Consider the following 27,436-nt stretch of genomic DNA (forward strand, 5'->3'; position numbering starts at 1 on the left):
GGAGGGTCAGTACTGAGGGAGCGCCGCACTGTCGGAGGGTCGGTACTGAGGGAGCGCCGCACCGTCGGAGGGTCGGTACTGAGGGAGCGCCGGAGGGTCAGTACTGAGGGAGCGCCGCACTGTCGGAGGGTCGGTACTGAGGGAGCGCCGCACTGTCGGAGGGTCGGTACTGAGGGAGCGCCGCACTGTCGGAGGGTCGGTACTGAGGGAGCGCCGCACTGTCAGAGGGTCGGTACTGAGGGAGTGTCGGAGGGTCAGTACTGAGGGAGCGCCGCACTGTCGGAGGATCGGTACTGAGGGAGCGCCGCACTGTCAGAGGGTCGGTACTGAGAGAGCGCCGGAGGGTCGGTACTGAGGGAGCGCCGGACTGTCGGAGGGTCGGTACTGAGGGAGCGCCGGACTGTCGGAGGGTCGGTACTGAGGGAGCGCCGGACTGTTGGGAGGGTCGGGACTGTTGGGAGGGTCGGTACTGAGGGAGCGCCGGACTGTCGGAGAGTCGGTACTGAGGGAGCGTCGGAGGGTCGGTACTGAGGGAGCGCCGCACTGTCGGAGGGTCGGTACTGAGGGAGCGCCGCACTGTCGGAGGGTCGGTACTGAGGGAGTGCTGCCCTGTCAGAGGGTCAGTACTTGTTGCTGGGTTCATGTGTGAGCTGACCTTCGTCTCTTGTGCCACGACAGGTTGGCCTCTTGCTCTACATCGCTGACCTCCTCGTCCGCCTGACCTGGCGAATGGGCCTGGACCCTGATAACTTCTCCATCCCGTACCTGACAGCGCTGGGGGACCTCCTGGGCACCGGGCTCCTGGCTGTCTGCTTCCTGGCTGACTGGCACATCGTGAACGGTGTCTGAATCCAAACGATCTAAAGAGATCCAGAAAATGACCTTTCCCATCCCACCTCCAGTGGGATCCAGATCTAACTGTTGACAGTTAACCCACGAGACTTGGCCACAGGCAGCATCAACTCCACCCTGAACTGTGCACCATTACTGAAACAACCAGTCCAGAATTAGACCCAGGCAGCATTCAAAATTCAATGGAATCCCCATTCACAGCAAAACAGCTCGACTTACTGAACCGTTCTTTCGGTCCATCAGATCCATGCTGGTGATTCTGCTCCACACAAACCTCCTCCCATTCTCCATCTCGCCCATTAAACATATCATTAGGTTTCTCTGCCTCATTTAAACTTCCCCCTTAAATGTATTGATACTATTCACCTCAACCACTCACTGTGGGGAGAGCGAGATCCACATTCCCATCCCTCTCTGGGTGAGGAAGTTTCTGAATTTCCGATTGGATTTATCTTATATTTACGGCTTCTGGTTTGGTCTCCCCGGCATCTTCTTCGTACCAACCTTACCAAACCCCTTCATAATCTTAAAAAAAAATCCCTGCAAGGTCACTCTGCAGCCTTCTCTTCTAGAATAAAGAGAGGCCCAATCTTTCTAGATTGCTATAAATGCTCCGCCCTGGTCTCATGCTTATAAATTTATTTTTGCACCTTCTCCAGTTTCTTTTTATCCCTTCAGTAATTATAGTAACCAGAAGTGTGCACAGCACTCCCATTGTAGTCTAAATAACGTTCCAAGCAAGTTTAACATAAGATTCCTGCCTTTCAATTCTATCCCACTAGAAGTGAACTGTGAATGTTTACCTGTACTACCTTCAGTAATTGATTTATCTGTTCCCCACACTCCCCTTGTTCCTCAACACAGTTCAGGTTCTTGGACTGCTAGTGGTATGTGGTCTCCACCTTCTACCAAAAGACAGCACATCGCACTTAACAAGATTGATCTCCAAAGCACCAGTTCATGCAGAATCCAAGAACACTGCAATACTGGCTTCCTCACTTTCCGAAATGGGACCCCAGTGAGAGTCAGTGGGTGTGGAGCTGTACCCCAGTGAGAGTCAGTGGGTGTGGAGCTGTACCCCAGTGAGAGTCAGTGTGTGGGGAATTGTACCCCAGTGAGAGTCAGTGGGTGTGGAACTGTATCCCATTGAGAGTCAGTGTGTGTGGAGCTGTACCCCAGTGAGAGTCAGTGTGTGTGGGACCCGTACCCCAGTGAGAGTCAGTGTGTGTGGAACTGTACCCCAGTGAGAGTCAGTGTGTGTGGAGCTGTACCCCAGTGAGAGTCAGTGGGTGTGGAGCTGTACCCCAGTGAGAGTCAGTGGGTGTGGAACTGTATCCCATTGAGAGTCAGTGTGTGTGGAGCTGTACCCCAGTGATAGTCAGTGTGTGTGGGACCTGTACCCCAGTGAGAGTCAGTGTGTGTGGGACCCGTACCCCAGTGAGAGTCAGTGTGTGTGGAACTGTACCCCAGTGAGAGTCAGTGTGTGTGGGACCCTTACCCCAGTGAGAGTCAGTGTGTGTGGGACCCTTACCCCAGTGAGAGTCAGTGTGTGTGGGACCCTTACCCCAGTGAGAGTCAGTGTGTGTGGGACCCGTACCCCAGTGAGAGTCAGTGTGTGTGGGACCCGTACCCCAGTGAGAGTCAGTGTGTGTAGAACTGTACCCCAGTGAGAGTCAGTGTGTGTGGAACTGTACCCCAGTGAGAGTCAGTGTGTGTGTGGAACTTTCTTCCAGTGAAAGTTAGCATCTGTATTGCTTTGCAGATTGTCATTGAAATATTTTATCCTTTTACAAAGGATAAAATATTAACTAGAGCCTTGATTTGCAATAAATATGGTGTTTTCAAGGTGGAGCCTTAGCTCACATGTGCACATTCAAAGCTCCTGCCTTCCACCATATCACATTTTGAATTACACCCTGCATAGTAACTGGAGTAAAGTGACTGTAGAGCTGAAGTGAAGGCTGGATATGATACACAGCCGTGTACAGTAGTTCATCAGTATCTCCATTTAGAGCACAATAAACGTTACGCTGCATTTTTATATTATTGTTTCTGTACCCTGAGAATATAATCAACTCCAAAGATTCAGACTGAATCCATCTACTGGGAAAGAGCAATCCAGTCAAAATATTCCTCTGGCTGGGTCTGATTGTGGGGGAACTGCCAGGGTCACTCGCTGACCACAGGAGCACTGTCAGGGTCACTTGCTGACCACAGGGGCACCGGCTGACCACAGGGGAACTGCCAGGGGCACTCACTGACCACAGGGGCACTTGCTGACCACGGGAGCACTGCCAGGGGCACTCGCTGACCGCGGGTGCACTGCCAGGGTCACTCGCTGACCGCAGGGACACTGCCAGGGTCACTCGCTGACCGCAGGGACACTGCCAGGGTCACTCGCTGACCGCAGGGACACTGCCAGGGTCACTCGCTGACCGCAGGGACACTGCCAGGGTCACTCGCTGACCGCAGGGACACTGCCAGGGTCACTCGCTGACCGCAGGGGCACTCGACCACAGGGGCACTTGCTGACCACGGGAGCACTGCAGGGACACTCGCTGACCGCAGGGACAATGCCAGGGTCACGCGCTGACTGCAGGGGCACTCGCTGACCGCGGGAGCACTGCCAGGGGCACTCGCTGACCGCGGGAGCACTGCCAGGGGCACTCGCTGACCGCGGGAGCACTGCCAGGGGCACTCGCTGACCGCGGGAGCACTGCCAGGGGCACTCGCTGACCGCGGGAGCACTGCCAGGGGCACTCGCTGACCGCGGGAGCACTGCCAGGGGCACTCGCTGACCGCAGGGACACTGCCAGGGTCACTCGCTGACCGCAGGGACACTGCCAGGGTCACTCGCTGACCGCAGGGACACTGCCAGGGTCACTCGCTGACCGCAGGGACACTGCCAGGGTCACTCGCTGACCGCAGGGACACTGCCAGGGTCACTCGCTGACCGCAGGGGCACTCGACCACAGGGGCACTTGCTGACCACGGGAGCACTGCAGGGACACTCGCTGACCGCAGGGACAATGCCAGGGTCACGCGCTGACTGCAGGGGCACTCGCTGACCGCGGGAGCACTGCCAGGGGCACTCGCTGACCGCGGGAGCACTGCCAGGGGCACTCGCTGACCGCGGGAGCACTGCCAGGGGCACTCGCTGACCGCGGGAGCACTGCCAGGGGCACTCGCTGACCGCGGGAGCACTGCCAGGGGCACTCGCTGACCGCGGGAGCACTGCCAGGGGCACTCGCTGACCGCGGGGACACTGCCAGGGGCACTCGCTGACCGCGGGGACACTGCCAGGGGCACTCGCTGACCGCGGGAGCACTGCCAGGGGCATTTGCTGACTGCCAGGGTCACTCGCTGACCGCGGGGGGCACTGCCGGGTCACTCGCTGACCGCGGGGGGCACTGCCGGGTCACTCGCTGACCGCGGGGGGCACTGCCGGGGCACTCGCTGACCGCGGGGGGCACTGCCGGGGCACTCGCTGACCGCGGGGGGCACTGCCGGGGCACTCGCTGACCGCGGGGGGCACTGCCGGGGCACTCGCTGACCGCGGGGGGCACTGCCAGGGGCACTCGCTGACCGCGGGGGGCACTGCCAGGGGCACTCGCTGACCGCGGGGGGCACTGCCAGGGGCACTCGCTGACCGCGGGGGGCACTGCCAGGGGCACTCGCTGACCGCGGGGGGCACTGCCAGGGGCACTCGCTGACCGCGGGGGGCACTGCCAGGGGCACTCGCTGACCGCGGGGGGCACTGCCAGGGGCACTCGCTGACCGCGGGGGGCACTGCCAGGGGCACTCGCTGACCGCGGGGGGCACTGCCAGGGGCACTCGCTGACCGCGGGGGGCACTGCCAGGGGCACTCGCTGACCGCGGGGGGCACTGCCAGGGGCACTCGCTGACCGCGGGGGGCACTGCCAGGGGCACTCGCTGACCGCGGGGGGCACTGCCAGGGGCACTCGCTGACCGCGGGGGGCACTGCCAGGGGCACTCGCTGACCGCGGGGGGCACTGCCAGGGGCACTCGCTGACCGCGGGGGGCACTGCCAGGGGCACTCGCTGACCGCGGGGGGCACTGCCAGGGGCACTCGCTGACCGCGGGGGGCACTGCCAGGGGCACTCGCTGACCGCGGGGGGCACTGCCAGGGGCACTCGCTGACCGCGGGGGGCACTGCCAGGGGCACTCGCTGACCGCGGGGGGCACTGCCAGGGGCACTCGCTGACCGCGGGGGGCACTGCCAGGGGCACTCGCTGACCGCGGGGGGCACTGCCAGGGGCACTCGCTGACCGCGGGGGGCACTGCCAGGGGCACTCGCTGACCGCGGGGGGCACTGCCAGGGGCACTCGCTGACCGCGGGGGGCACTGCCAGGGTCACTCGCTGACCGCGGGGGGCACTGCCAGGGTCACTCGCTGACCGCGGGGGCACTGCCAGGGGCACTCGCTGACCGCGGGGGCACTGCCAGGGTCACTCGCTGACCGCGGGGGCACTGCCAGGGTCACTCGCTGACCGCGGGGGCACTGCCAGGGTCACTCGCTGACCGCGGGGGCACTGCCAGGGTCACTCGCTGACCGCGGGGGCACTGCCAGGGTCACTCGCTGACCGCGGGGGCACTGCCAGGGTCACACTCTGACCGCGGGAGCACTGCCAGGGTCACACTCTGACCGCGGGAGCACTGCCAGGGTCACACTCTGACCGCGGGAGCACTGCCAGGGTCACACTCTGACCGCGGGAGCACTGCCAGGGTCACACTCTGACCGCGGGAGCACTGCCAGGGTCACTCGCTGACCGCGGGAGCACTGCCAGGGTCACTCGCTGACCGCGGGAGCACTGCCAGGGTCACTCGCTGACCGCAGGGGCACTGCCAGGGTCACTCACTGACCATGGGAGCACAATCAGGGTCATTCACTGACCATGGGGGCATTGCCAGTCTCGCTCACTGACCAAAGGGGCACTCACTTTGTGGTTGAGACACTCGGAGCACTGAAGGAGCCCATGGAATTTGTACGTACCTCTGTCAGAGACATCTGCTTCAGGTTAGAAGTGGTAAAACAAATATAACCTGCTTACTGTTATCTCTTCAAAACCCACTTGTCGCCACAGAAACCTATCAATAAGTCTTACAGGGCCTGTGCGATCTGTACATTGCTGCTTGCGAGAACCTGCTCGAACTGGGAGTGTCACCGGAGGGAGGCCAGTGATAAACGGGGCATGGTCACCAGAAAAGTTACTCTTTAAACATGAATTTGTCTCCTGAACGAATAATAAATACAAACGTATGAATTAGGAGCAGGAGTAGGCCATTCAGCCCCTCGAGCCTGCTCCACCATTCAATAAGATCATGGCTGACCTGACTATGACCTCAACTCCACTTTCCACCTACACCGATAACTTTTGACTCACTTGTTAGTCACCTCTGCTTTTAAAATATTTATTGACCCTGCCTCCACTGCCCCTCTCGGGGAGAGAATGCCACCAACTCACAACCCTGAGAGGAAAAAATTCTCATCTCCGTCTTAAATGGGGCCTCATTTTTAAACCATGTCCCCCCTCGTTCTAGTCTCTCCCGTGAGGGGAACCATCCTTTCAGCATCCACCTTGTCAAGTCCCCTCAGGATCTTTATCTGTTTCAAGGAGATCAACTCTCATTCTTCAAATGGACACAGGCCCAGTCTCTCCCCTGCCCATCCCGGGTATCAGTCAAGTGAACCTTCTCTGAGTTGCTTCTAAAGCACAGTGCTCCAGATGTAGTCTTACCAACAACATGTACAATTGGACCAAAACATCCCTACTTTTATATTCCACCCCCCTTGCAATAGGCGACAACATTCCATTTATTTTCCTAATCACTTCCTGTACCTTCTTACTATCTTTTTGGGATTCATGTACCAGGACACCCAGATCCCTCTGTACCTCAGAGCTCTGCAGTCTCTCTCCATTTAAATAATTTGCTGCTTTTCTGTTCTTCCTGCCAAAGTGAACAATTTCACATTTTCCCACACTATACTCCATCTGCCAAATTTTTGCCCGCTCACTTAACCTGCCTATATCCTTTTGCAGATTCCTTATGTCCTCTTCACAACTTACTTTCCAACATATCTTTGTGTCATCAGCAAATTTAGCATCCATACATTTGGACCCCTCATCTAAGTTATTGATGTAGATTGTAAATACTTGAGGCCCCAGCACTGATCCCCTGTGGCACTCCACTCTTGCCAACTAGAAAATGACCTATTTATGCCTACTCTCCGCTTCCTGTTAGCTAACCAATCTTTTATCCATGCCAATACGTTACCCTCTACACCACCAGCTCTTATTTTTGCATCATAACCTTTGATGTGGCACCTTGTCAAAAGTCTTCCGGAAATCTAAGCACAGCACATCCACAGGTTCCCCTTTATCCATGTTGCTTGTTACTTCCTCAAAGAACTCAGAAATAAATCAGTCAAACATAAATTTCCCTTTCACAAAACCATGTATAATAATTGGTCTCAGTGGTGACATCTTCCCCACATGGATCAATAGCCCAACACTCCCAGCTCCTGCTGACAAATGAAGGATGGCCACATTGGTGAGCTGGTGGGCAGGATGGACAGAACTCAATCAGAGCCCTCGACAAAGACAGGACTGAAGTCCAGGAGGATGGACAGCAGAGGAAATTGATCACTTACAAAATACATTTATTTAAAAACAAATCTTTCATTACTCTCATAATTTGTTCGTTTCAACTCAAGTTTTTTTTTGCACATTTTTCATTTGTTCACATTGACAGAGTCCGAGTTAAGCCGAGGAAGAAACAAAATCAGCCGGCACCAGGGATTAACCAAATTAACGGCCCAACACCAGTATTTACAAACTAACCATTCATTACTGGGGATTAACCAAATTAATTAACCAATAACGGGTATCAACCAAATTAACTAACCAATACTGAAGAGTAATCAAACTAACTGTCCGATACCAAGGATTAACAATCTGATACCTGGATTTAATCAAATTCGCCATCTATAACCAGGGATTAACCGTTGGTACGAAGGAGCAATCATTAACTGAAGGAATTATACAGTATTTGGACATTGAGAAAGTTAAATATTAGAATGGAACAAATCAGAAACTGACAAAAGGAGAATGGGTGAAGGGAAAAATCTGTTCTTCCTTGTACAGATTTAAATAAATAAATAAAGCAGACAGGAAACAGTTTGTACACTTCAAACCAACTCTTCTCGGACCCACAATAAAATAAATCTTCCTTCCAGCTCCAGTTTACAGCTCAGAATCTCAGGTCTACAGATTTGAGTCATGTTGGTTAAATTAATCAGCTCCCAACATTGAGCTACACCCAACAGGAGCATCCACTCTAAATTCCCGTGGGTGCCACACTCTATGCCAAGCTCTGGGACAGCAGCCTGGCATCCATTAAATGCTCTGAAATGCATCATGATGCTGATTACTCAGCCTGGTTACACAGCTAGCTGGCCTCGGACAGCTCCTTGTACATCTTGGCACACCGAGAGAGAACTCTAGCAAGAGGCAGCTTAAAAACAACCAGAGAAAAGAACACCCAGGGGGCCAAACAGCCAAAGGACCGGCACCCAGGGGATCCAGCACATAGGGGACGCACAAAGCCAGCACCCTGGGACCCAGCACCCAAGGGACCTAGAAAGAAAGCGGCCAATGTTAAACCAGAGACCGAAAACCCTGCATCCTCCCACTCTGAGTTGAGATTCTACCACATTCTCTCTCTCTCTCTCTCTCTTTGCTGTAATTCACTTGTTCCCAATGCCTAGGCTCTGCCCAGAAGTTTAGGAACAGGAGCAAGGCCATTCAGCCCCTCAATCATTTATCAGGTCACGGTTTATCTGTCCCTCGACTCCATTTGCCCATCTTTCCTCCCTATGCCTCGATACCCTTACCCACCAAAAACCCAACAAACTCAGGCTTGACAGCTCCAAACTGTCTCCAGCCCAGATGGCCTTTTGCAGCAGAGAGTTGCAAATTTTCGCTACCCTTCCTGGAACAACATGTGCGGCTAATGTAAAACTCATCCAGGGGCTGCAAGAGCAAAGGGATACATAGTCAGAAGACTTTGTAGATAGCAGGGCGAGTTGAGAAAGCGTGGTTAAGAAAGCGTTGTGGGTATTGGGCTTTGTAAATAGAGGCGTTGAATCCAAAAACGAACAAGTCCATGCTAAGCCTTTACACATCTCTGGTTAGGCCTCAGCTGGATACTGGCTCCAATTCTGAGCACCACATTTTAGAAACGTTGGGGAGGGTGCAGAGGAGATTTACCGGGGATGAGGGACTTCAGTTATGTGGAGAGACTGGAGGAGCTGGGATTGTCCTTGATAGAGGTGTTCAAAATTACAAGGGGCTTTTAATGAAATAAATAAGGAGAACCTGTTTCCTCTGGCAAGTGGGTGGTTAAGCGGAGGTCACACAATTAAAATAATGGGTAAAAGAACAAGAGGTGAAGTGAGGAGAAGGAGATGGTTGTTAAGATGGGGAACTCGCTACCTGAAAGGGCAATGGAATCAGATTCCACAGGAACTTTGAAAAGGCAATTGAGCATTTGAAGAGGAATAAATTGCAGGATTATGGGGAGAAGCTGAGGTGAGGGATGAAATTGGACAATTCCTTCAAAGAGCTGGCACAGCCAGTGTGGGTTGAATGGCCTCCTCAGTGGTAATATTCTGTGGACAGGATTTTTCAGATGGCAGGGTTGCCTACCCCAAGACTTGAAAAGTCATCAGGGAATGACCCATAATGGCAGCCCCACAGGGCGTTACCTAGCCGGAGATGGGGCTTTTGTCCCCTCACATTAGAGAACAGCCCACCCAATCTGATTGAGGGCGGTGATAGCAGTGGCCGGGATTGGGACTACAAGCGGTCCCCAGATTCTAAGTCCTGGAGTCCACGGCCAGGTAGGTGTGGGGGGAGGGGTGTGGGGGTATTCCTACAGCAAGGAGGGTAGCTGAGGCCTCAGGGAGGTGGGGTAAAGGAACTGGAGAAGCTGGTGGTAGGGGGTGCGTTGGGGAAGAAGTACCCTGCGTGGGGCAGACCTTGAGAGGAATGCCCATTGTGGAAAGGGGGCCCTGGGGGAGGTACATTGCCCATCTTGCCTGAGCCCAAGCAGGGTCTCTTGCTGGCTTCCCACTGTCCCTGAACTCCTCCCACCGGCCTCACAATTGAGGCCAGACTGAAGGCAGCCCTTAAGTGGTCAGCAGTGGAACCTTACAGGCCCTTCCCAGGTGGAGAACTGTAAAATTCTGCCCTATGATATTCTATTGAATCCTTCTTTAAACACCTCAATCAAATCACCCCTCAACTTTCTAAACACAAGGGACTTCAAGCCTAACCTAAGGGAACTGGCCTCATAACTTAACCCTTTCGCCCTCAGAGTCATTCTGATGAATCTGAGCTGCTTTCCCTCCAAGACCGATCCCTCCCTCCTGAGGTGCGGTGCCCGGAACTGAACCCAGTTACTCCAGGTGGGTCTGATCAGGAGTCGGGACAACAACTCAACTCCCATTCCTCTTTTGAGATGAGATGACATCGCCGGTTTGGGAAACTTGGCCACACACCGCAGATTGTAACCATGCCACTCTTCACTGCGCCAATTGGCTTAGCTTTAGCGAATGAACTAGAGACATAGCTGGAACTCCCTGACTGGGTAGATGCCCCTCCAGCTGTGGTACCGAGTCAAACCGTGCAGGACAATCTCAGGTTTCAGTTCCTGGTCTGCGGCGAGATACCTGACCTCAGCTCGGTTTGCAGTAAAAGTGCCATCCTTGCCCTCGGTACCACCGCCCGAGCCCTCCCTTCCTGACTGCTATTCAATGACTGCCTCCCAACCCACCAACCTCCCTGCCCCCCCCAGCAACTCTCCCCCCTTCACCCGCTTTAGCGGGGAACGTTTTTTTTTTGAATTGGGAAATAGCCCAAGGTAATGGTGGGAGCTCAAACAGATAGGAAACTTGAAGAGGTAGATAAAGAGGGGGGTGGTGAAATCAATCTTCAATAGAGAAAGCAATCAGAGTAAAACAGGTCAGCCATTCACCACTGCCCATTACCCCCAGCCCCCAAATCCAATTCCCCTGCGTCAGGACTTAAACTGGAGTGAATCTGGATTGCTGGGGAAGGCAATAATGGAGTAAGAGCATTAGTGAAGCAGATGGGTTTTTACAACACTCAGTGTTGGTTCATGGTCACCATCACCGAGACTAGTTTGCAATTCCAGGTTTATTAGTTGAATTTAAATTCCACCAGCTGCCCAAGGTGGGATTTGAACCCCTGCCCTGGGTTTACCAGTGCGGTGACAATGCCATTGCCTCCTTTATCACCCCCAAGAGGTCCTGTCTCCAAATACCCCACCCCACCCCACGCCACCACGCCCGGCCTCTCGCCATTGGTCACCCAACATGTCAATCATCACAGAGCACTCTTCCTACAGCCAATTGGAAAGTCTCTTCACAACCCAACTGGATAATTGTTAATTGTTGGTCAAACATTTCTGATATTTTTAAAACTAATAAACACAAGGTGTTCAAAGAAATCGTAAAAAAAAAAAGAACCACTCTAATGTTTTTTTTAATGCCCGATGATTTTCCTCTCGGGTATTTGTTCCCAACATTGTCCAGGGAAATTAATCTTCAACTACTGAAGCCTCCAGAGCAATCCTGGAGAGTTGGCAACGCCTAAAGAGATGGGAGGGGTAAAGAGTAGATAGTCCCAGATTCCACATTCTACCAGATGTGGCTTTCTCACCCGCCGGTCTTCATTTGGCTATTGTTAAAATGGTAACTGCCCAACAAAAGCATCAATCAGCCATCGCCTGAGAAACGCTCTGTCCCCAGGCACAAATTGGAAGAAATTCAGAGGACCCAACAGTCCCAGCGCGGAGCCTCCTGCCCTCCCTCAGTGAGCGGGTGGGGGGGGGTGGGGGAACGACACACCACCCACAGCCCCAGCATGGAGCTGCTTGCCCTCCCTCAGGGGCTCAGCTCAGCCACACACACTCTGAAACTCAAGGTGACGTACATGTCAGAGGTTGAAGGACAGGAGGGTGGGGGAAGCTCTCCCCTCAGAGAAGCTGCAGGGGATGGAGGTGGTGGTGAAAGCGAGATGGGAGAGGGCAGAGATGGTGGGGGTGGTGGGGTGGTTGGGGCAGTGGGGAGGTATGGTGGGGGGTGGTGGGGGTGGGGGATGGTGGGTGGTGGGGGTAGTGGGGGCGGTGGGGGTAGTGGGGTGGACGGGGCGGTGGGGGTGGGGGTGGGGGATGGTGGGTGGTGGAGGCTGTGGTGAGGGTGGTGGGGGGCTGATTGGGTGGTGGGGGGCTGGTCAGGTGGTGGGGTGGATGGGGCGGTGGGGGTGGGGGCGGTGGGGTGGACAGGGTAATGGGGGTGCGGTGTGGGAGGTAAATCACTGCCGACTGAGAAAGAAAAAAAGATTAATTCAAAATAAGTTAATTTCCAGACGCCATCCAAACCCTAACCCGGCTTTTTCACAGTTGTTGGATGAGGCTGACCTCAGGGAGTCACCGCTGCTCCTATCCCAGTTCATAATAATGACAGGAGGCTCTGGGCCTCTCAGTGTATGTTCAAGTAGGAAGGGACTGAGTAATTAAACAAGGTGAAGTCTAGTTTGTACAACTTGTAGAGCTTCTTTTGGTAGAAAGGGGAGATGTTCTTGAAGAACTTAGCTGTCATGTCATCTGTGGTCCGGGAAGAAACATTGGACGAGGGGAACTTGACACGATGGTCGAGTTCGACAAGATCCAGGAGGTAACTGGCATCACGCAGCAGCGTCTCATAACGGCCCACCACATCGTAGCGGATGAGACAGGGGTGGCACAGTGAGTAGACCGTCTCCCAGTGCTCGTTGAAGGGCTCCTCCCTCCGCGTTTTGGGGTCCACCAGGTACCAGACAAACTCCTCGAAGGTCACATCCCCGCCATGCTCCAGAGCCTCCGAGCTGGGATCGCGCCGGTGTTCCCGGATGATCTTGGTCCCGTAGCGCTTGTGGAAGGCGGTGTTGTATCGGCGAGTGAATTTGTTACGATATGCGGACACCAAGCGCTCAAAAGGCTCACGCACAAAGATGAACTTGAGGTAGTTCCTCAGCCGGTAGTTGATCTCGGCATTGCTGTAGCTGTCCAGTGTCCGGAGATTGGACGTCACGTGGGCCTCACTGGCCGGGATGGTCATGGGGTCCCTGTACTTGCCACCTCCGGTCAGCACCATCATCACCCTCTTCCAGTTGGTACAGGCCACCTTCGGGACATAGCAGTACAGTAACCCGTGCTGGTCATCGACAATCAGGTGCCGCAGGTCATCAGGGTTCAGGATGCGGCGTTTGCGGTTCAGCCGATTGTGGGCAGCACAGTTTTTGTTCAGCATGGCACGCCGGCGCTGGTGAACCTGCTGGGCACTGGAGCGGGTAAACTGTAACACAGCACACAAAGACAACAGTTATTACAATTCTGATTTATCACCATCGCCTCTACACTGTCCCCATCAAACACTCCCAGGACAGGTACAGCACGGGGTTAGATACAGAGTAAAACTCCCTCTACAACGTCCCCATCAAACACTCCCAGGACAGGTACAGCACGGGGTTAGATACAGAGTAAAGCTCCCTCTACACCGTCCCCATCAAACACTCCCAGGACAGGTACAGCACGGGGTTAGATACAGAGTAAAGCTCCCTCTACACTGTCCCCATCAAACACTCCCAGGGCAGGTACAGCACGGGGTTAGATACAGAGTAAAGCTCCCTCTACACTGTCCCCATCAAACACTCCCAGGGCAGGTACAGCACAGGGTTAGATACAGAGTAAATCTCCTAAGAGTCATGTACAGAGAAACAATTACAGAAAGCAGCAATGCATCCAAGAACTGGTGACTGTGGACTTAGGGGCTGTATTTTTACACACGAAAAGAGTGGGCTGGGAGTTGGGTAGGATGTTAAAGTTTTAAAAGCCTCAAACCCAATCACAACTGCACCCTTGCAGGTTTAACGGAAATTGGGACAAGGAGCCAATCAGTTCCCTGGAAGCAGGTTGTCCATTTAAATATAATGAGGCTGGCAACTTCTGATTTAACTTGTTTTGCACGTTTAACCCAGGCCTCTGGATACCCGGCAACTGATGGGTGGCACGGGCTGCTTCAGGGAGAAGATAAGCACCCACTCCCCCCAGGAGCCCAAGGCCCTCCCCGCCCATCAGGCCTCCCACTCATGCAGAGACCCCAAGGCTCAGGGTCCGGGGTTGGAACCACCCCCCCCTCCACCTCACCATGCTCCCACTAGCAGCTGCAGATTCCTGAGCTGTCTGAGATCCATCCCCACTGTCAATATTGGATCCAAACCTCTCAATCAGGCTGATGCCCAGGAGGGGAAACCGTCAAAACAAAACTACACCCGGATTGAGGTGGGTGAACTCCACATGGTGCAAACAAACCCAAACCTCGGGGTTTCTCAAGGGTAAGTTGAGGGGGTGATTAAAAATATGAGTTACTTGGGTTTTCAAATAGAGAACAGGATATAAAAATACATACAAACAAGGAGCAGGATTAGGCCATTCAGCCCCTTGAGCCTGCTCCGCCATTTAATAAGATCATGGCTGATCTGATAGAACCTCAAATCTGCATCCCACCTATCCCTGATAACCTTTCACCCCCTTGCTTACCAAGAATCTATCCAGCTCTGCCTTAAAAATATTCAAAGACTCTGCTTCCACTGCCTTTTGAGGAAGAGAGTTCCAAAGACTCACAACTCTCTGAGTGAAAAAAATTTCATCTCATCTCTGTTTTAAATGGGCGACCCCTTATTTTGAAACAGTGACCTCTAGTTCTAGATTTTCCCACAAGAGGAAACACCCTCTCCACATCCACCCTGTCAAGACCCCTCAGGATCTTATATGTTTCAGTCAAGTCGCCTCTCACTCTTCTAAACTCCAGTGGATACAAACGTAGTCTGTCCAACCTTTCCATGTAAGACAACCCACCCATTCCAGATATTAGTCTTCTCTGAACTGCTTCCAACACATTTACATCCTTCCTTAAACAAGGTGACCAGTATTGTACACAGTCCTCCAAATGTGGTCTCGCTAGTGTCCTATACAACTGAAGCATAAGCTCCCTACTTTTGTATTCAATTCCCCTTGCAATAAATGATAACACTCTATTAGCTTTCCTAAGGTAAAGAGTTCATACAGGATCAGGCCTCATTTGGAGTAGCATGGACAATTCTGGGCGCCAGAGTTCAGGAAAGATGTAAAGGCCTTGGAAAGGGTACAGAGGAAGTTTACCAGGATGTTACCAGGGACAAGGGATTCCAGTTATGAGGAGAAATTGGAAAAGTTGGGACTGTTGCCCCTGGAACAGAGAAGGTTAAGGGGTGACCCAATAGAGGTTTAAAAGATGGAGAGGTCCTATTGGAACAAAACTGTTCCCTCTGGTGAGCGGGTCAATAACCAGAGAGAATAGATTCAAAACCATCAGACAAATATCCCAAGAGGGGATGAGGGGAAATGTTTTCACGCTGGGAGTTGTTGGGATTGGGAAAGCTCAACCTGAAAAAATGGTGGAAGCTGATTCCAGCAATAATTTTCAGAGGATCTTGGACAGGTAGCTGAGGTTCAGTGGGGGCAGAGATCACATCATAGTGATGGCCAGTGTCTTTACAGATTATACTTGATGTGAGTAATCTCCTGGACTGGAAGGTCATAGAATCATAGCACATCTACGACAAAGAAGGAGGCCATTCAGCCCATCGCATCCATGCCAGTCATGAAGAACTGGACAGCCTAATCCAACTTTCCTGCACTTGGTGGATAATAGCCCTGAAGGTCCTGGTTCTTCAAGTAGGCACCCGAGTGCTTTTTACATGTGCTGAGAGTTTCTGCCTCTACCACCTTTTGGGTACCGAGTTCCAAGTCCCCACCATGCTCTGAGTGTAAATAGTGGGGTTTTTTTCACTGCTTTTTTCCACTGCTTTCTCCATGGCAACACCTCAGCCATTCAGAATCTACTTGCCAACCGATCAGCACCCTTTCCTCCTTAGTATAAATTGTTGTGATAGTTTGAAATGTGGTATTCTTGTGCTTTTTTAAATTCATTCATGGGATGTGGGCTTCGCTGGCTAGGTCAGCATTTATTGTCCATCCCTAATTGCCCTTGAGAAGGTGGTGGTGAGCTGCCTTCTTGAACCACTGCAGTCCATGTGGTGTAGGTACACCCATAGTGCTGTTAGGGAGGGAGTTCCAGGATTTTGACCCAGCGACAGTGAAGGAATGGTGATATATTTCCAAGTTAGGATGGTGAGTGACTTGGAGGGGAACTTCCAGGTGGTGGTGTTCCCATGTACCTGCTGCCCTTGTCCTTGGTGAATTCCTGCAGTGCATCTTGTAGATGGTACACACTGCTGTTACTGTGTGTCGGTGGTGGAGGGAGTGAATGTTTGTGGATGGGGTGCCAATCAAGTGGCTGCTTTGTCCTGGATGGTTTCAAGCTTCTTGAGTGTTGTGGGAGCTGCATTCATCCAGGCAAGTGGGAAGTATTCCATCACACTCCTGACTTGTGCCTTGTAGATTGTGGATAGGCTTTGGGGAGTCAGGGGGTGAGTTACTTATCGCACGATTCCTAGCCTCTGACCTGCTCTTATAACCACAGTATTTATATGGCTAGTCCAGTTCAGTTTCTGGTCAATGGTAACCTCCAGGATGTTGATAGTGGGGGATTCAGTGATGGTAATGCCATTGAATGTCAAGGGGTGATGGTTGGATTCTCTCTTGTTGGAGATGGTCATTGCCTGACACTTGTGTGGTGTGAATGTTACTTGCCACTTGTCAGCTCAAGCTGGATACTATCCAGTTCTTGCTGCATTTGGACATGGACTGCTTCAGTATCTGAGGAGTTGCGAATGGTGTTGAACATTGTGCAATCATCAGTGAACATCCCCACTTCTGCCCTTATGATGGAAGGAAGGTCATTGATGAAGCAGCTGAAGATGGTTGGGCCGAGGACACTACCCTGAAGAACTCCTGCAGTGATGTTCCTGAAACTGAGATGACTGACCTTCAACAACCACAACCATCTTCCTTTGTGCTCAGTATGACTCCAACCAGTGGAGAGTTTTCCCCCTGATTCCCATTGACTCCAGTTTTGCTAGGGCTCCTTGATGCCACACTCGGTCAAATGCTGCCTCGATGTCAAGGGCAGTCACTCTCACCTCACCTCGGGAATTCAGCTCTTTTGTCCGTGTTTGAACCAAGGCTGTAATGAGGTCAGGAGCTGAGTGGCCCTGGCGGAACCCAAACTGGGCATCAGTGAGCAGGTTATTGCTAAGCAAGTGCCACTTGATAGCACTGTTGATGGCTCCTTTCATTACTTTACTGATGACCGAGAGTAGACCGATGGGGTGGTAACGGGCCGGATTGGATTTCTCCTGCATTTTGTGTACAGGACATACCTGGGCAATTTTCCACACAGCCGGGTAGATGTCAGTGTTGTAGCTGTACTGGAACAGCTTGGCTAGGGGCGCGGCAAGTTCTGGAGCACAAGTCTTCAGTACTATTGCCAGAATATTGTCAGGGCCTATAGCCTTTGCAGTGTCCAGTGCCTTCAGCCGTTTCTTGATATCACATGAAATGAATCGAATTGGCTGAAGACTGGCATCTGTGATGCTGGGGACCTCTGAAGGAGGCCAAGATGGATTATCCACTTGGCACTTCTGGCCGAAGAATGTAGCAAATGCTTCAGCCTTATCTGTTGCACTGATGTGCTGGGCTCCTCCATCATTGAGGACGTGGATATTTGCGAAGCCTCCTTCTCCAGTGAGTTGTTTAATTGTCCACCAGCATTCACGACTGGATGTAGCAGGACTGCAGAGCTTAGGTCTGGTCCGTTGTTTGTGGGATCGCTGATTTGTCCTGATGAGTTCAAGATGAAAAACTTTGGCAACATGTCTCACTCATCGGCAATAATCAAAAAAAAATGTCTCCTCAAATCCCCCCTCTACCAGTTACTTTAAATCTACACCCCCAGTTATTGACCTCTCTGGTAAAGGTGGGGTCAAGCAGGGGGGCAAGGGTGAGCAGAGGGGCAAGGGTCAGCAGTGGGGCAAGGGTGAATTCTTAACACACTTGATATGGTGTAACCTCCAGGTTTAGGGGCCAAGAGGTGGGAGATGGGATTAGACTGGATAATGTTTTCCAGCCAGGCCCAGACATGATGGACCACATGGCCTCCAACTGCGCCTTCAATCTATGTCCATGTTTAGTCATATGATACTTCAGTGACTTCGGTGGGACAATGTAGCAATCTGATGTGTAATATACCTTTAAGACAAATAAGATCACATGATCTTGATACCCAATAGCAGAGTAGCGTGGGCTACATCAGTAGTCTGTAGCCTTGAATTAGAGTCTGAAGAGTAAGGACAGAGTTCTTGTAAGCACACAAGTGTAGCTGCTGAGTTCCTTTGTAAATAAACAGAATGCGTTTCTTCTAAAGGCAGTCGACAGATTTTCTCTCCAACTTGGTCACCCTGAAAATAGCGTGCAGCCCGGACCCTCTAACCTCAGCAAACCAGGGCACTGGATCCAAAAGACAAATTTAATGGACCAGCTGCTTTCTCTTCCTGCCTGTGGTATGTGCCTAATCTACCTGGGATGGGGATTAACCTGACAGCAGGATGGCCAAAGCACTGGAAGAACCTTCCTGAACACAGTCAACAACAAAAGGAGCAATAAATCAGGGCAGGGAGCTGCTTTAAGCCTTAAGACTGTCCAATGATGTTGAAAGGTCACTAGACAGAGCACTCAAAGGGGGTTAAGGGTCACAACAGATCTTCTTGTGTTGTAAACATTAAGTTGCCAGGAAGCCTTTGAATAGAGTACTGCAACATTGGTAAAGAAACATCATTAGGACAGCCTCTTCATCGGAATGAGTGCAGCAGAGAAATCAACCAGCCTGTCTTTTGAAAACCCTAAACCACCTCCCTCAACCCATCAATTGTGGCTCGTAGCTTGGGTAGTGCTTGTATATGGAATGCAGAAAGTTAGCTTGCAGGTACAGCCAGCAATTAGGAAGGCAAGTGGCATGTTGTCCTTTATTGCAAGGGGATTGGAGTACAAGAATAAAGAAGTCTTGCTACAGTTGTTTTCTTGAGACCACATCTGGAATACTGTGTGCCGTTTTGGTCTCCATATTTAAGAAAGGAAACAAAAACAGAAAATGCTGGAAAAACTCAGCAGGTCTGACAGCATCTGTGGAGAGAGAAACAGAGTTAACGTTCCGAGTCCGTATGACTCTTCTTCAGAGCTAAAGAGAAGTAAAAATGTGATGAAATTTATACTGTTTAAGGGGGGTGGAGTAAGTAGTGCTGGATAGAAGGCCAGCAATAGCTGGGGGCAAAGGAGAAATTGACAAAGACGTCATGAACAAAAGGACAAAGGGTTGTTAATGGTGGTGGGTTCTGGCTAAAGGAGGTGCTGATGGTGGCATTAAGGTAAGAAAGCAGAATGTGGTAATAGCAGGGCAAGGGCAAGCATTCTGGAAAGAACAACATGAGCAAGTGATAGATGGCACTTGTGGGGGTGGGGTGGGGGAGGGGACAGTGGTGGGGAAAAGAGATGGAAAATAGGATATCAGAGTCAAAACCCAAAAAATGGCCCCAACTGCCTAAAAATGTTCACAGTCTGGAAGATCCAGCCCTAACTATCTTAACAATGCCTGGGGATTGAATACGATGCCTCTATTTTCCTTGCCCCATTCTACAAGACGGGGGGGGGTGCGGTGTGTTTCTATTCGAGGTCACACCCGAGCACAAAGTGCTGAGGCTTAGTATCTCACCTAATAGAGATGAAGTGCAGTGCCTTGTTCTCCTGTCACTTCCTGCTCAATGCATGCAGGCTAAACCACCTGCTCAGATTTATTTACAGCTTAACTGGTACTCGGAAGCCAAAGTCACAGCAAGATATTAAACAGCATAAAAAGAAACACAAAATAGAAACAGCCCACAAGGGTTTAACAGATCCTTTCAGAAAAACATGTGATGCAGATCATCATCACTAATCGTAAGGGTGAGGTATATACAGCTTACGCAAGGTGTTCATAATCCTTTGCTAGAACCAATAGCTGGAGCTGTGATATGTCCCATGGAAGCTCTTGCACATCAACACCATTTATTTTTAAGTAAACAACCAAATAAACGTGCCTTACACTTTTCAGAGGTGACGTTAATATTTAGATATATGGTCTCCTTCGATTGGACTTTAGACTTAGTATTCAGAGAACTGAATTGTCTCCAACATTCTGACAGACAATCTGGAAATGCTAACGGTTTAAGTAAATTGTTCAGACTGTTAATGCAATTCATGCCTTAACTGGTTTCAGAACAAATTCAGAGCAATTCCTGGCCAGACACACATCTAATATGGTTCTTCTCCACTTTAAATTTAATGAGGGAGCTCAAAATGCCTTCATTTGTAAACACTTATGCGTTCTTTTGAATGGGATTCTAAAATAACCACCTGCTCCATAAATTTGGATTGACAGTAAATATTACATGACACTATTCCAAGAAGAACAGGCAAATTCTCCTGGTGTCCTGGTCAATGTTTCCGTCACAACCATCATCGCCATTAACAAGCGCATCCAGTGGGAGCAATCCTTCCCTCAAACGGCCAGTGGTTCACTTACATAACATTGGTCCCTGCACTTCAAAACTAACTCAAAACGTTTGAAACATTTAAAAATGTCTCTGTGAGATTTGGTATCAATTCGCTTCTGTACTAAGATGCCTAACTCCTGATGGTACTTAGGAAAGACCAAAGAGCAACAATCGGAGTACTGATCAACAACTTGCTTTTATATATACAAAGTCAAAATACTGCAGATGCTGGAAATCTGAGATAAAAAAATATGCTGGAAATACTCAGCAGGTCAGGCAGCATCTGTGGAGAGGGAGACAGTTAATGTTTCCATTCAAGATAACCTTTCATCAGAACTGATCTGATTAAAAGTCGTGACCTGAAACATTAACTCTGCCCCACTCCAGAGACACTGCCTGACCTGCTCAGTGTTTCCACCATCTCCTGCTTTTATTGCTTTTATAAATGTCGGCCTTGGTTCAACAGAACATACTCCCCCCGAATGAGAACGCTGTAGGTTCAATTCCCGCACCAGAAGCTTGAACACAATATCGGAGGGTCAGTACTGCACTGTCAGAGGATTAGTAGTGGGGAAGAGCTGCGGTGTCAGCGGGTCAGTAATAAGGGAGTGCTGCACTGTCAGAGGGTCAGTACTGAGAGAGTGCTGCACTGTCAGAGGGTCAGTACTGAGAGAGTGCTGCACCGTCAGAGGATCAGTACTGAGGGAGTGCTGCACCGTCAGAGGGTCAGGACTGAGGGAGTGCTGCATTGTCAGAGGGTCAGGACTGAGGGAGTGCTGCATTGTCAGAGGGTCAGTGCTGAGGGAGTGCTGAACCGTCAGAGGGTCAGTACTGAAGGAGTGCTGCACTGTCAGAGGGTCAGGACTGAGGGAGTGCTGCATTGTCAGAGGGTCAGGACTGAGGGAGTGCTGCATTGTCAGAGGGTCAGGACTGAGGGAGTGCTGCACCGTCAAAGGGTCAGGACTGAGGGAGTGCTGCACCGTCAAAGGGTCAGGACTGAGGGAGTGCTGCACTGTCAGAGGGTAAGTACTGAGGGAATGCTGCACCGTCAGAGGGTCAGTACTGAGGGAGTGCTGCACTGCCAGAGGGTCAGTACTGAGGGAGTGCTGCACTGTCAGAGAGTCAGTACTGAGGCAGCGCTGCACTGTCAGAGGGTCAGGACTGAGGGAGTGCTGCACTGTCAGAGGGTCAGTACTAAGGGAGTGCTGCACTGTCAGAGGGTCAGTACTGAGGGAGCGCTGCACTGTCAGAGGGTCAGTACTGAGGGAGTGCTGCACTGTCAGAGGGTCAGTGCTGAGGGAGTGCTGCACTGTCAGAGGGTCAGTACTAAGGGAGTGCTGCACTGTCAGAGGGTCAGCACTGGGAAAGTGATGCACTGTCAGAGGGTCAGTACTGAGGGAGTGCTGCATTGTCAGAGGGTCAGTACTGGGGGAGGGCTGCACTGTCGGAGGGTCAGTACTGAGGGAGTGCTGCACTGTCAGAGGGTCAGTACTGAGGGAGTGCTGCACTGTCAGAGGGTCAGTACTGAGGGAGTGCCGCACTGTCAGAGGGTCAGTACTGAGGGAGTGCTGCACTGTCGGAGGGTCAGTACTGAGGGACTGCTGCACTGTCACTATCATTGCGCTGTTTGTGAGATCTTGTTGTGTGCAAATTGGCTGCAAAATCCTACATTAAAACAGAGACCATGCTTCAAATTTGCTTTATAGGCTGTAAAGAGCTTTGTGGAGTAGTGACATCGTGGAAACTGCAACAGAAGTGCAGATCCCTTCTTTATAAAGCACCTTTAACACATTACAGCATCCCAAGGTGTAATCAGATCAAAAGTTGATGCTGAGATAAAGCAGTAGAGATTGGGACAAGTGATCAATAGCTTCGACAAAGAGTTAGGTTTTAAGTAGCATCTTAAAGGTAGAAAGAGGCAGAGGGGTTTACAGGGGGAGTTCCAGAGCTTCAGGTCCTGGCTAAAGGTATGGCCGCCAATGATGGAGTGATTAAAAAAGGGAATGCTCAAGTGGCCAGAGTAGGAGGAAAGCAGAGATCGCAGAGGGCTGACAATCTCGGGGGAGATTCCAGAGAAAGGAAGGGAAGAATAGACCATGAAAGATTTGAAGGATGAGAAATTTCAATCTGATGCACTGTCAGATCCAGAAGCCAGTGCAGCTCAGAGGCTACAGGGGTGAAGGATTGGGTGCCAGTATATGAAGCAGTAAAAGTTTTGGATAAGCTGAAGTGTTTGGCTGGGGAAAGCTGAGTGCCCGGCCAGGAGACCACTGGAATACAACAGTCGAGTTGAGTTTTGGAGATGTTAAAGGCCGTGAGTGAGGCAGATCGATGGTGTCGGAGAGGAGATGTCCAACCTCACAGAAGTGAGAGGAGGCAGTCTTTATGGTGGAGACTATTGGGGAGGCAGGGTCAGAAGTTCAGCTTGGGGTCAAATCGGACAACGAGGTTGCATATGGTCTGCTTCAGCCAGGACAGCAGCAGGAGAAGGAGGTGGGATGGGTGGCAGGAGCACAGAATTCGCTATGGGGGGTCAGTGAAAACAAAGGCTTCAGTCTTCCCCATGTTTCACTGAAGAAAACTGGCTCAACCCAGTCTGGATATCGAATAATTGGTGCAAGGATGGAGGAGGAAGCCAACTAAAGGAGATTCAGGCACAGGGAGCAAAGCTGGACTGAATTAATGTTGATTTTAAAAAGCTGTTAAAGTGAACATAGCACATTGCCAAGAATGCTCTCTCAAATACAGCTGGAGGGAGAATTCAAGAACACATTAACAACTTTATTTTTTGGCAAATTTTGAAGAGAACTTTCTAGTAGAGGTTAAGGACTAATGGAACACAGAAATAAGTTGATAAAAGGCAATCCTCTCCTTACCGCTCTTCAAATCAGGCTGAGAGGCGTTTGGCCAATCCTGCAGCCATTACATCCGTAGCATTTTACTGATTATGAAGCCTGGCCAAGTATCTGTACACAACCTTCTAGCTATTCCAGCAGAGTTTCCAGCTACTTTAATAAACATCCTCGAATGTCACAATAAATCAAATCGGCTCCAAGTAACTGTGAGTAATCTATAACAGCTTGCATTTATATAGCACCTTTAACACAGTAAAACTCCCCAAGGTGCTTCACGGGAGTCTTATCAAAGAAAATTTGGCACCAAGATCCCTCTGAATTGCAGCATTCTGCAATCTCTCTCCATTTCAATAATATTCTACTTACCTATTTTTCCCGCCAAAGTGGACATATACTCCATCTGCCAATTTTTTTGCCCACTCATTTAACCTATCCAAATCCCTCTGCAGCCTTTGTATCCTCCTCACAACTTGCTTTCCTAGCTATTTTTGTAATGTCAGGAAATTTGGCTACAATACCATCAGTCCCTTCATCCAAGTCATTAATATAGATCATAACTAGTTGAGGCCCCAGCACTGATTCCTGTGACAACCCATTAGTTACAGTCTGCCACCCTGAAAATTACCCATTTATCCCCACTCTCTGTTTCCTATTAGCCAATCCTCTCTCCATCCTAATATAAGAGTGTCAAGAATTGAGAAGCAGTCCCCTCAAATAATGTAAGACTGAGGTTGCAATCTTGCATATCCTACATAGATGCCAAACACTGATACCTCCAGGCCATGGAAATTACAGGCGACCAGGGATTCCATGACTGGACTTAACAGCAGACGCTCGCTGTGTGCAACACCCTCCATGCCAAATCCCTGATGGGCGTGGACTTGCCTGTGAACAGCGGAGGTTTTAAACAGAATGGTTGCCAGCACCATGAGCTCTCATTTTCTGTAGTAACTTTTTATGTGGCACCTTATTAAATACTTTTTAGAAATCCAAATACACTACATCTATTGGTTCCCCTTTATCAACCCTCCTTGTCACATCCTCAACGAACTTTATAAGTCTATCAAACATGATTTTCCTTTCACAAAACCAAGTTCAATCTCCCTGATTGTATTGTGATTTTCTAAATGATCTGCTACTACTTCTTTAATAATGGATTCTAGGGTTTTCTGAATGCAGATGTTAGGCTAACTGACCAATAGTTTCCTGCTTTCTATCTCCACCAGACGCTCTCCAGTTCCTCAACCAGAGCACTGCACCGTCACCCAGAGTCATAGCCCTGAATTTGTTTTCTCTCTTCTTAGCCCAGAGGGATCTGTGTCTACTTGCAACCACTCCACATGGCAAAAACCTAGGATCAGCTCACACAGCCCAGACCGTGCCATCAAACCCCAGGATAGTCCTGGTTTCCAATTCATATCCACACAGGACCTGAGACAAGAATTTGAAGGTGAGGAATCTCTGAGCCTTGATGCCTTTGAAAGAGGGGGGGGAGGGGGGGGGGAGATAAATTTAAGGCAGGAGGAGGAGGCCATTCAGATCCTCAAGCTCATTCTACCATCCAATCAGATCATGGTTGACCTGTGTCTTAACTTTGTTTTCCCACCTGTACTTTAAATCCTTTAATCAGCAAAAATGTACCAATCTCAGTCTTGACAGATCGTCCCTGTTTTTTTTTTGGAAAGGGAGGGCGGTGGAGGCGGTGGGGGAAAGTTCCGGATTTCCGCTCCCCTTTGTGTGAGGAAGTGCTTCCTGACATCAGCCCTGAATGGTCTGGCCCTCAATCTAAGATTACGTCCCTGTGCTCTGGGTTATCCCAAAGTCTGTAGCACAGCTTCAAAGCAGACTTACTGGCAGTGGTTTGGGGCAATGGTTGGAAATGTTACAACAACAACTTGCTCTTATATAGCAGCTTTAACTTAGTAGAATATCCTAAATTCTCCCCCCACCCCCAAGTCACACAGACCATCCTGACTTGGAACAATATCGCCGTTCCTTCACTGTCACTGAGTTGAAGTCAGAGAACTCCCTTCATAACAGCACCTCCTACACCATTTGGACCGCAGCAGTTCAAGGCAGCAGCTCACTACCACCTTCTCAAGGGCAATATGAAACATTGAAATAGGAGCAGGAGTAGGTCATTCAGCCCTTCAAGCCTGCTCCACCATTCAATACGATCATGGCTGATCCTCTATCTCAACGCAGTACTCCTGCACTCTCCCCATACCTTTTGACTCCTTCAGAGTTCAGAAATCTATCTATTTCCTTCTTAACTATATTCAGTGATTTGACCTCCACAGCCTCTGTGGTAGAGAATTCCACAGGTTCATCACCCTCTGAGTGAAGAAGTTTCTCCTCATCTCAGTCCTAAATGGTCTACCCCGTATCCTGAAACTGTGACCCCTTGTTCTAGACACCCCCTCCCCCCAGCCAGAGGAAATATCACCCCTGCATCCAGTCTGTCCATCCCCGTCAGAATTTTATATGTTTCAATGAGGGTGCGGAGAGCGGCAGGGACTTGAGTTTGAAAAGGGTGCAATCAGGGAAAAAGGTTAAAAGCAACTGTGATGTCACAGGAAGCTAATAAATTCAGTAGGTCTGACAGCATCTGTGGAGAGAAAATAAAACAGAGTTAATGTTTTGAGTCCGCATGACTCTTCCTCAGCACATTCAGAGCGTTCAGAGCTCTGAGGAAGAATCATACGGACTCGAAACGTTAACTCTGTTTTTTTTTTCTCTCTGCAGATGCTATCAGACCTGCTGAGTTTTTCCAGCATTTTCTGTTTTTGTTTCAGATTTCCAGCATCCGCAGTAATTTGCTTTTGTCCTGGTGTGGGAGAAGTGCGTCCCGGTTTGTGGGGCACTGGAATCAGTACTGGGGTAAGTGGGGGCTGTACTGTTGGGACAGTTTACACCTGAACCATGCTGGGATGAGTGTCCTCACAATTCACATAACTAGGGAAGTAGAGAGGGCTTTAAACTAAACAAGAGGGGTGAAGGATCAAGCTTGGGTAGAGGGAGCAATTCAAGATGTAGAGTCAAGACAGGAGAGCAAAATAGTAATGTAAAAAATGGGTGTCAGAGAATGGCAGGAAGGGACAGAATACATCAACAGTCAAGACTAGATGTTACAAAGGTAACAAAAAGACAAAACTGAAGGCTCTCTATCTGAATGTACACAGCATTCATAACAAAGTAAATGAATTGAGGCCCACACTGAAGTAAATAAATATGATCTGATAGCAATTGTGGAGACGTGGCTGTAGGACGACAAAGATTGGGACCTTAATAATGAAGGGTACATGACATTCAAGAAGAATAGGAAGCTTGGTAAAAGTGGAGGGGTAGCACTGTTAATCAAAGAGGGCATTGGTGCAATTGTTCGAGATGACCATGGTTCAGGATACCAGGATGTAGAATCGGTTTGGGTGGAGATGAGGAATAGTAGTGGGAAAAATTCATTAGTGGGAGTGGTGTACAGGCCCCCTAACAGTAGCCACAGTGTAGGACAAAGTATTCAAGAGAAAACATTGTGTTGCTTGTGACAAAAGGACAGCAATTATCATTGGTGATTTTAATCTGCACTTAAACTGGAAAATCAGATTAGCAGTAGTAGCCAGGATGAGGAGTTTTTAGAATGCTTTTAAGATAGTTTCTTAGAGCAGCTCGTTCTGGAACCAACCAGAGAGCAGGTTATATTAGACTGTGTAACGCGACAGGATTAATTAATGACCTCAGAGTAAAGGCACCCCTAGGTAGCAGTGAGCACAATATGATTGAATTTTATGTCTAGTTTGAAAGGGAGAAGAGTGGGTCTAGGACTAGTAGCTTAAACTTAAATAAGGGCAACTATGTGGGGATGAAAGTTGAGCTAGCTGAGGTGAACTGGGAAACTAGGCTAGAGGATAGATCAATAGAGAAGCAGTGGCAGACATTTAAGGGGATATTTCAGAGTATTCAGAATAAGTACATTCCTACTATAAAGAAAAATTCTATGGGGAGGACCCACCATCCTTGGTTAGCTAGAGATGTTAAGGAAAGCATGAAACTTAAGGAA

General features: G+C 50.3%; 2 protein-coding genes across 17 annotated transcripts in view; one reads left to right on the forward strand and one right to left on the reverse strand.

Moving 5' to 3' along the window:
* The window catches only part of LOC121280288 (solute carrier family 41 member 1), a 53,713-nt gene extending 52,340 nt beyond the window's left edge, over window positions 1-1,373 (forward strand). For all 15 annotated transcript variants that reach the window (XM_041192116.1, XM_041192114.1, XM_041192115.1 and 12 more), the window contains one exon: window positions 679-1,373. In XM_041192116.1, coding sequence (XP_041048050.1) covers window positions 679-849 — 171 coding nt within the window. In that variant the 3' untranslated portion in view covers window positions 850-1,373. The remainder of the gene's footprint in view (window positions 1-678) is intronic.
* Window positions 1,374-12,237: 10,864 nt separating this feature from the next.
* The window catches only part of si:ch211-236h17.3 (carbohydrate sulfotransferase 11), an 85,914-nt gene continuing 70,715 nt past the window's right edge, over window positions 12,238-27,436 (reverse strand). For both annotated transcript variants that reach the window (XM_041190714.1, XM_041190715.1), the window contains one exon: window positions 12,238-13,293. In XM_041190714.1, the coding sequence (XP_041046648.1) occupies window positions 12,439-13,293 (855 nt within the window). In that variant the 3' untranslated portion in view covers window positions 12,238-12,438. The remainder of the gene's footprint in view (window positions 13,294-27,436) is intronic.

This window comes from Carcharodon carcharias, chromosome 7, assembly GCF_017639515.1.
Source record: "Carcharodon carcharias isolate sCarCar2 chromosome 7, sCarCar2.pri, whole genome shotgun sequence".
In the NCBI taxonomy this organism is placed as follows: domain Eukaryota; kingdom Metazoa; phylum Chordata; class Chondrichthyes; order Lamniformes; family Lamnidae; genus Carcharodon; species Carcharodon carcharias.